At 34.1% G+C, this 9,748-nt stretch overlaps 1 protein-coding gene across 2 annotated transcripts in view; it reads left to right on the top strand.

The window, feature by feature from the left end:
- The first annotated feature begins 1,586 nt into the window (after positions 1 to 1,586).
- LOC146162946 (NACHT, LRR and PYD domains-containing protein 3-like) overlaps positions 1,587 to 9,748 on the top strand; it is a 98,093-nt gene continuing 89,931 nt past the window's right edge. For both annotated transcript variants that reach the window (XM_083384579.1, XM_083384578.1), the window contains exons 1-3: positions 1,587 to 1,708; positions 2,900 to 2,977; positions 4,322 to 4,472. In XM_083384579.1, coding sequence (XP_083240705.1) covers positions 2,921 to 2,977; positions 4,322 to 4,472 — 208 coding nt within the window. In that variant the 5' untranslated portion in view covers positions 1,587 to 1,708; positions 2,900 to 2,920. The remainder of the gene's footprint in view (positions 1,709 to 2,899; positions 2,978 to 4,321; positions 4,473 to 9,748) is intronic.

The raw sequence follows: 9,748 nt of genomic DNA, 5'->3' as shown, positions 1-9,748 counted from the left end.
CTTAATACAAGACTCAAAAAATCAGTTTGTTTATATGTTATAATATGATAAATATATTTCGCTACTAAAAGCATCATCAGTATCTAAAAACATAACACAATATAAGTCAAGAAGTACGCTAATAAAAAATAATAAAAACCAATTGTTCTAGGCAAGTGGTGCACTGTACAATCCACAACCTGGATCAACGATGCTTATATTGTGTTATGTTTTAAAAAATATATATATATTTTTTTACTTAACATTTTATAACATCTAAACAAATGATTTTCGGTTCATTAAGTTCTGCAAATAACATGCTTTTTTAATAATGATTAGGTTTTTTTCAATAATGATTAGGTTTCTCTCATGTTTGCAAGCTAATATCATTTAAAAGCTTTGCTTATAATTATTTTCTTTTGTTCAGACATGGCCTAATTCTGCATCTAAATTTGTCTTGGCTGTCTGGAACAGACCTGGGCAAATGCAGTCCGGCTTATTTTGTTTAAAACACTTATTTTGGAATCTGCAACTCAAACCTCAGGAAACAAGCATGACTTTCTATATGTTTGAAGATTTATATACACACCACTCTTTCCAGGGACGGATCCAGTTATGTAATTGCCTAACCATTGTTAAAAAAAGGCGCCATTCAATCTAAGGCGCACAAACATCGACTTCAAAACGGCCGGTGCCAGACCCATGGCCCCGGTCCCCTACCCTCTTCCTACAGTTTTAAACTTTATTTAGGCCATTTAGGCATCATTCCGATGAATTTAATACTTATTCCGACGATTTAGATATTACTCTGTCGTGGATATTACTTCGCATTTGGCTTTATCATGTCATTGGCACTATGCTTTATATATTTTTCTGCTTTAGGTCTGTTGTGAGTTTCCCATTTTACAAGTTTGTAATTGCCTAACCCTTGGCCTTGAACATTATCAACTATGTTGTTAAACTGTTGGTGCTTAAAGATCTCACAAGCTTGTTTGTAATTTTACAAATACTAAGTATATTTGTTATAACAGGTACTACCTTTACTAAGCCCAACTATAGAAATGAAACATGCACTGTGCTCTTTCAAGTTTGTTCGTTTGGTTGAGTTGTGTTTAATGCTAACCTAAGGGCATCAGTTTGTTACTCAAGAACCAGTTTTATTTTTAGATTTTCTAGAGTGAAGCGAAAAACAATTCATTCATTATTTTCCTGGATACAGGAATCTACACAAAACAATGTTGTCGTTTCACTCTTTAAACTTATTCGTCAGTCTTTACTGAAATAAAATCTGTTTGAGTAAATATAACCCTCTATACCTGGTGCCACCATACTTTTTAACAAAGAACTGGATAACTGTAATACCTGACGCTCGGGCCAGTTACAGCTGTCAAACTTATTAACTTACTATATGTTCTGTTTGTTGAGTATAATATGTTGCCGCTGGTCGATAAAATCAACCGGACAGGCTGCATAGGTCGTACTTAGTTGACCTTTACTGTAAACTAACAACTTTGCGCACCAAGGCATCCAGGCTTACCTAAGTGTGAATGTGAAAACAATAAAGTATAATGCTAAAACAATCAGACTTATGAAGCTCATATTGCATGAAGATTTAAATGTATTTTGTTGCAGGTTTTTTCTTATTGTTAGTAGTAAGTAAACCAGTACTTGTTGAAACTTGTGATTTGTGAGATTTCCTGAAGAAGAAGCGAATAAAGTATTTAGTGAGGTGAGTGGCTGTGTGCAATAACTAAGTTTTGTAGGTTCGTTTACCACTTAAAATAGCTTATACTTTTAACTCTCACTACTGTACATCAGGGCTTTTAAAGTGGGGGAAGCGCCCCCCCTACGGGCACATGAAGGGTTTGCAAGGGGGCACAAATGACTCTTCAAGAAAATTAAAACGTTTTGCTACCACAATTCTCTCCGAAACATACTTTTCAGTCATGTCTAACAAACTGTGTTTTATTCCAAAAAGCACATTATTTTATTCCTGTTTTATTTCAGGCACTACTTGGTTGTTTAAATATTTTTTGCCGTTAAAAGAAAATGTGCCATGCAGACTGTCGCACATGCTGTGCTGTACAAAACATTATTGGCAATTAATGTGCATTTAGCAATCTACAACTCACCTTCTAAACAACTAGAATGTGCCTTAGATGCCAACATAATTACACTTCAAGATAACTTTACTGAAGAAAATCATGGGTTTTAAATTAAAATTTCACATAATTTGCCGATTTTCCATTTAAGCCCCTCTTTGTTGGTAGCTATGTTTCTATTTATATGAAAGAAAACTGCTTGATTATCAGTGTGGCTATAAAAAGGGCACGAGTTTTGATAAATTGTGTTGAGGGGTCGCAGCACCAAAATGTCCCCTGCTGTACATGAATAGTATATTTATGGTAATGTCCAACCTTTGTGAAGTTAGACTGAACAATGGTACATATATCAATAAGATTAACTCGGATTTCCAAGTATTTTGGCTTGTATAAGCACTGCCTTGCAAAGCATTAGAACTTCAATAGAATCCTGTATAATTTTGTATTGCATTTGCTTTGTTGTTTGGCTTTAAGTGCTGAACTAAAACCCAACATTCTCATAGCACCAACTTATGTTAGAAAGCTGTTTTAACAACTTATAGCTGGTCGTTTGTACAACTGAAAAGGCGTGTAACTTTAAATTTACATACAATAGATGTTTAATACAAGGTCTGTACCAAAAAATCTACTTGTATATGATTTTGTATTTAAAACTTATTAACTTCACTACATTTTACACCATATGTAATATTCCGCAATTTTGCTGGTTGGCCTTTTATTCAATGAAGATGACTGGTGTAGACTTTTTTTGGCTTATTTAGAGTTGTGAGTAGTAATTTATTTGCTGTAGGGTGTTACATTAAGTTGCTTTTGCTTAGGGTTTGCTTGAAAGAAAGAGAATGGCCGATAATCAAGAAGAAGGCAACGGAGCTCCAGATGATCAGAACATTGACTTGGTGAGTTTCACAATTGCATAATTTGTGAACACACATTCATCTATAAAGTAGCAATCGTTAAAGCGGAATTATAAATAGTACCGTCCATGGCACTAAGATAATAGACATAATAAATAGGCAATAATATAAAATTATGGAATAAAACCTAAACGACATAATTTGACCGGCACAGTTTGTGGGCCGCCACATTTACCGGACTGATTTTCCATGTTTGGGGTTGGGTTTGGGTAATAGGTTGGGTTAAAAATTGGCTTCGGGTTAGAGTTATTGGTGGAGTTAGTGATGAAGTTAGGGTTTGGTAAAAGATTGCTTAAATTTTTTCTCGTGGTGTAAGTTTAATTCTGACAAAATTCGGTTTTATTTCAAACTATGTGTTATTTCTACGTTGATGTTATTTTGATTTCTGTCTTTTTACGGGAATTCCCTAATTTGCCGACCGGGACCACTCCAATATAAAACAATGGTTAGAGCAGGGGTTTAAACACATTATATTCGGGAAAGGTTAAACATGTTATTTTCTGAAAAGGCACTGATTTTGCAGTGCTGTTTGCATGCAATGCAATCTTGTATGGCTTATAAATGTGACAAATTGCTTGGGTCGCAAGATTTTACCTAACTGATTTTTTTTTCAAAAATGGGTCGCCTTTAAAAGGTGTTGGGAACCCCTGATCTATATCATAGAAGCATTTTGTTCATATTAATATCAACATGCTCAGTGAAAAAGAATGGTTAGTTGTAAAAATGTAATATTGTGCAAAATATATTTGATATCTGTGACTTTCGTTTAGCCAAACAAAATGTGTGCACTGTGCAACCGTTTAGTTGGCGCTAGTGTTAGTGATATAATAATAATGTTAATGATGTGGTAGTGATTTAACGGTTGTCCTTTCTTAAGGTGATATAAGATGCGCGTTAAATCATTTGACGTGCCCTAATAGAGTGTGTTGAGATATTTGTCATGTTTGTTTGACTAATGTGTAAGTAATTTGGAAGCACCCGGGTTGTATTGTTCAACTAAAACCTAGCTACTGGCCTCAGATGTTGCATTATCTATATTGTGGTTTTATCAGCTGATTTTGTACAATTATTGCAAAATAACTTTGTCGAATTTCTGGGCAGTTTGAGCCCTATTATAAACCTACACACCTACATTTGGCAGCTTTGGGTTAATACAATCACTTGTAACTAATAATGTAATAAGACAAAATGCAAAACAAAAGTTGATTTTTCACAGCTGCAAAAGACACTTTTTTTGAGTCAAGTGCAACAGATGTTTAACACCAATTTGTTGCAACAATTGATGTTCAGCTCAATAGTAATATAATTTGTTTGTGTCATTAACAGAACCAACTTCAAGTGCAAAACCTTTTCCTTGGTGCTCAAGTTCAACAACAAATCACTCATGAGACGAAAGAGTTTCACACTCATGAGACGAAAGAGTTTCACACTCATGAGACAAAAGAGTTTCACATTCATGAGACGAAAGAGTTTCACACTCATGAGACAAAAGAGTTTCACACTCATGAGACAAAAGAGTTTCACACTCATGAGACGAAAGAGTTTCACACTCATACGACCAAAGAGCATCATGTGCATAACGTACAAGCTGAAAACTTACTTCTCACCAGCGGTGATGTTCACATTCATCTTCCACAACCAGATGACAACATCACTGAAGCAGGTTTGTGGATAAAACTTGAATATTTTACTTCATTTAAACTTTAATAATTCATTTTTCGTTTCCTGAAATATGTCTGTTACGTGTTTATCAACACGTTAAACAATGTCTAACTAGTGACTTATTTGTGATATCTTCTATTTGTGTGATTACAAGCAATGTGCGCAATTTTCCTCACAACATTTTGGATCTATCTGCGTTTTGGGAAATGCCCCTTTATCGTCAAATTTGTTTCTTTTAACGAAACAACTGTTTTTCTGATATCAATGTAAATTTTTGCTATAATTAACCCAAACTACAGAATTATTTATTTGCTGGGTCATTTACTGAATTACCAAGTAAAACTAGACGGGGTTACGATTGTTGAATATTTTCAGGTGTTAGTTTTGCATGGTGGCGTATACAGGGGTGGGGGTTCGGACCCCCAAGTCATTATCGATTTTTGTTCGTTTTTGTCAGGGTTTAACTCACCAGTCAAAGCTGCGTGTTTTTTCGATGTAATTGGGTCACGTGTCTTAATAGCAATAAACCAAGTAGTCTTTGTAATTCATCGGGCCCGCTGCCTCTTCGACAAACTATACACGAGTCCATTTCAAATGCTTTTTGACTATTTTAACTACGTAAGTGCGAGAATAGTATAACAGCATTTGGTTTGTTTACGTTTTGCAGCGCTAAGATTAAGTTCAATTTATAGACAAATTAGTGCATTGTCTAATTTTTTCCACAAGTCTAATTTTCCATTTTAAGCTTTTTTGGAAGTTCTTGGTATATAAAAAAAAATGGGTTCCTAAATATTTGCAGACTTAAGCAATTTAGCTTAATACGTGGAGATTTTTTTCTCTTTAAGTGCCCCTAAAGGCCTCTAAAACTCATACAAATGCAATTTTGACCCAAAAATGATAGGAAACAAACTTTTGCTTCCATTTTTACTTAATTTATTGCATTTTAATGTGCATTTGCGTTTTTCGGGTGTCCAAAAACCCCCTCTAGTGATCAAATTTCAAAATGCTGTAACTTCCTAACGGATTGGAATTTTTGCAGTTTTTTTTTTTGCCAACTTATTTTTTTGATCCATATTTTGCACAACGTAAATATTATGAAAATCTGGGACAGGTGGTTACAAAATTTCAATTTTTGTGATGATTTGATATGAAAATGCTGCCAAATCAAAGATGATTTGATATAAAACGCTGCCAAGTGCTTTGCGGACAAACAGAAAACCTATTCAAAAATATTAGACATATATTTTTTAACATTTATTTTTAATTTTTTTTTCATGTGTGTAAAACCACGCGTTAATTTGAACTTCTCATTGTGCTACACATGTGTAGCCACAGTTCTCTTGAATTGTGTATAACTTAAGCATAATCAATCCCTTGTGATATTTAATTCAGGCATTACTTATTAGAAAACAAACTGGGGTCGCCTATTAATGCTGTTTTCATTTCATGTAAGTTGACGTTGGTGAATAAAAGTTTGGAGACCACTGGGCTATAGGAATGTTTTGAGCAGCTTGGCTAGCTATCCAGGGTTGCCAGAAAGTCTTTCAATATTTAAATGTTTTTAATTGTTGCATACTCTTTAAATGAAAGGATGTTTTTCCAAAAGCATTAGAATAATCTTTGAATTTATTTGCGCATTAAAGAATCTTTGAACACTATTTTTACTTGAATGTCTATGTAGCCCAGGGGCGGGTAACTTCTCCAGTCGGCGGGACGATGTGGGAAAATGATCCACCTTTTATCATGTAAGACCGGAAACTGTCTGCGGGCCGCTCAAAATCGTGGGTCGGGTCCGTATGTTGCCCGCCCCTGATGTACAACAATAAATTGATAATATACTTCTGGGAGCGTGATTTCCTTCAACAGCGCGACAAAAAGTTTGCCGATCACTGATGTAGAAATTAAATCCAGTGAATTACTTTTGTGTTTAACTACGGGAAGGGAAAGGGGTGATAAAATATACTTTATGTAAGATAAAATTGATTCAAAATCAATAAAGGTTATTTGATAATGTGCATGGAAATTGTGAAATCAGTACACTTGGCAGTTTACGTTAGTCGCTCGTCCAATAATGACCGTACTACACCCGGTTTTAAGTTAAGGTTGTTGCGTTATACAGAGTTGATCGCTCAAAAAGAAAATAAGTGCTAAAGCATCTCCTCAGTACCTAAGAATCAACCTTAACCCAGTGAAGTAGTATATAGAGTCATTCACAAAAGGCCATTCCATGCTTAATTTAAAGGGGCGGAACCCATGTTTCTTGAGTTTCTTTATATTTTAAACAGTTAAAGATCTCAAAGAAAAAAGATTGCAACAATTTTGAGCGTTCTGTGATGAGCAGTTCCGAAGATATGACGCTTTAAAATATTTGACCACTAGGTGGAAATAGGTCGACCAATTTATAGTGCTTGCTTTAAATGTAACCTCGTAGTGCAGTGTCAGCGTTTTTTCGGGCGACCAATTACCGCGTCTCGCGATAACGTTCGTCTAATAATTAAGTGTCAATCAAGTGTTATTGGGCGAGCGACTAACTTGTAATGTCTGGTGTGGAGTTCGCAATTGCCCTAAATGCGTTAAGTTGCAAAAGTAATATTACGTTGTAAAACGTGCTGGCCGTCTACAAAATGCGCTAAATAGGGTTACTTAAGGTCAACTTTAGGCCAATATTCAGCGAGATTATGCAGTTATGCACGGGGTAATTGTCAAGAATTCGTTATGTCAATAGTAACTTTGTATTCTTTGCAGTACATTATTTGACTGCATAACAGATCATGTTAGTCAATAAAGAAGCACTAAAACCCAATAATGCTTTAAAATACAGGACCGAATTGCTTAAGACTTCTGTGCGCAGTGTTTCATTGTACTCACTATTGGCAAAAATATAAGTTTTGGCGACAACCTGGACAGTGGACATAATACAGTTTACACAACTACTTCAAATGACAGTTGTTGAGAATGTTAAACATATGGGAGAATTTTTTATTATAATGTACACATGTTAGCGAATTGTTTGGGCGATTTATTGCTGTGATTGTGGGCCCTGTGGGGTAGATAAAGATTAATCCCTTCCCCAAACAAAACCTAGGTTAGATAATTTAATAAAAATATACTAGGATTCGCTTTTCTGGATTCGTTATTCTAGATTCGAAACCTATTATTCTAGAATACCTTGGGATTCTACTTTGAACATCCCTAGTGCGGGTTTTAAAAATGATGCTTAAAACACTATGTGGTTATTTTTTTATATGAAAATTGCATTTGAAGTTTTATGACTTCCGAAGACTTTCCCGAAGCTCTCTGCATTTTTTTTTTCATTTTTTTGTTGGCAAAATAGTCTTTAGACAACATAGTATTTGGACAACCTATACAAGCCGAAACGTTGGTTAACAATTACAATTACCAGAGGAGCTGTTTTTGTGATGTTACAAAGTGAGACTCTTGTAATAAAGTAAAAAGTGACCAAACTTTCAAATGCGTTCAACTTTACATACAACTATAGTACAGACGTACAATAACACATTAGCTGAAATATTTCTATTCAACAGATTGTATAAAGTTCTAGAAAAACAAATACATACAAGTAATAAGACAAAGTATTTGTTAACTATGTTTGATAATAGTGTGTGATCATACCACTGCCTGTTACTTGTGAGGTTTCAATTTACACAGTACGTCATAAAATTGATTATAGCAAATACCATTGTATCGAAGCTAATAAAACCAGGAATGGCCGCATAAATTTGACCAGAGCACATAGTTGCTATTTTAGATTATTTTCATCTAGATTTAAATGTTGTGGTATAATTCTAGATGTAATATTCTACAATTTACAAGATAAATATCTGTTTTAGATTACTATTATTTTAGTTTTCGCTGATAAGAATTGCCTTAATTTTACAAAAATATGACAACTGGATACATTTTTTTATTAATTTTATAAATTTCAAATTTTCACCAATTGAAAATTTATGAACAAGGTATAAACAAATTTCGAATAAATGGTTTTGTTTCATGAAATAAAAAGAAGAATATAAAAGGCAAAATTTTTCAACGGTGTCCTTTGGACCCCAGGGGGACAACAGGCATGTTGTATTTTAATTTTTAGCCAGTTAAACCATTTTGTTTTGGTTTGCGTTTTGTCCAGAGATGTTTTTAGAATTTGTGGGCAAAGGGATCACAAAGTGTTTAGCGCTAATGGAAGGTAGCCACGACACTTATAAGGTTAAGAACCACTGGTCTAAGGCATCAAGCAAGACCCTTTAAACAACTTTATCTGGCAATATGCCAAATAATATTTTTATTTTGTACAAATATATTCATTAATTACTTTCTAGAATTCCTGTAAACTATCCAGCTATTTCTAAATATAATTTCTTTAAATTCAAGATATTAACTGTTGAAAAAGTATTACTATACAAGCACCTATTACATTCTCATCCACTTGAAATCATACCTATCCAACATAGAGAGTCGTATTGACGAACCCATTAATTTACTTTGTCAAAGTTAGACAAGCCATAAAAATTAACCACTTTGGTGCTACTATAGCTGGAGTCCAAAATTATGTATTGTCATCTGGTTTGTCTGGGGCCGAAGCGATATACTAATAATAGGATCTTGTTTTAAAAAAAGTATTTCCATGGTTAAACCTTTTTGCTAGCTCCTTTCATGTTGCTTTAAGTATTTTGCTGGAGTCTTGGCTAATTCCACCAATGCTAATTTTACAGTAATAAAAAACATTGTACAATACAGTATTTGATTGAAATGTGAGCATTTTTTTAATAAGTCTTTAACAGGGTCACCTACTCCATCACTAGGAGATATTTGTAGCTTAGAAGATATAATCTGCTTTGATGTCAAACAGCTCTACACATAGTTGCATTTCTGCTTTTAAATTTACACAGTATGTCATGGAATACAGATCTACACATAACAAAATATCTGCAAAGTTTTGTACATTGTCTCATTGTTTGCACTTCTTTTTCTGGAATCTTATACAAAATGTTGAATAGAATTATTTAAGCCAATTTGTTATTGTAGTTATGTCTGTACAATAGTTGTATGAGAAGCTGCAAAAGTCAGCGTATTAAC

This window comes from Ascidiella aspersa, chromosome 3 (assembly GCF_963924565.1).
Source record: "Ascidiella aspersa chromosome 3, kaAscAspe10.2, whole genome shotgun sequence".
Taxonomy (NCBI): Eukaryota; Metazoa; Chordata; class Ascidiacea; order Phlebobranchia; family Ascidiidae; genus Ascidiella; species Ascidiella aspersa.
Note: the sequence above shows the minus strand (reverse complement) of the source record. Positions and strands in the feature narration are given on the sequence as shown.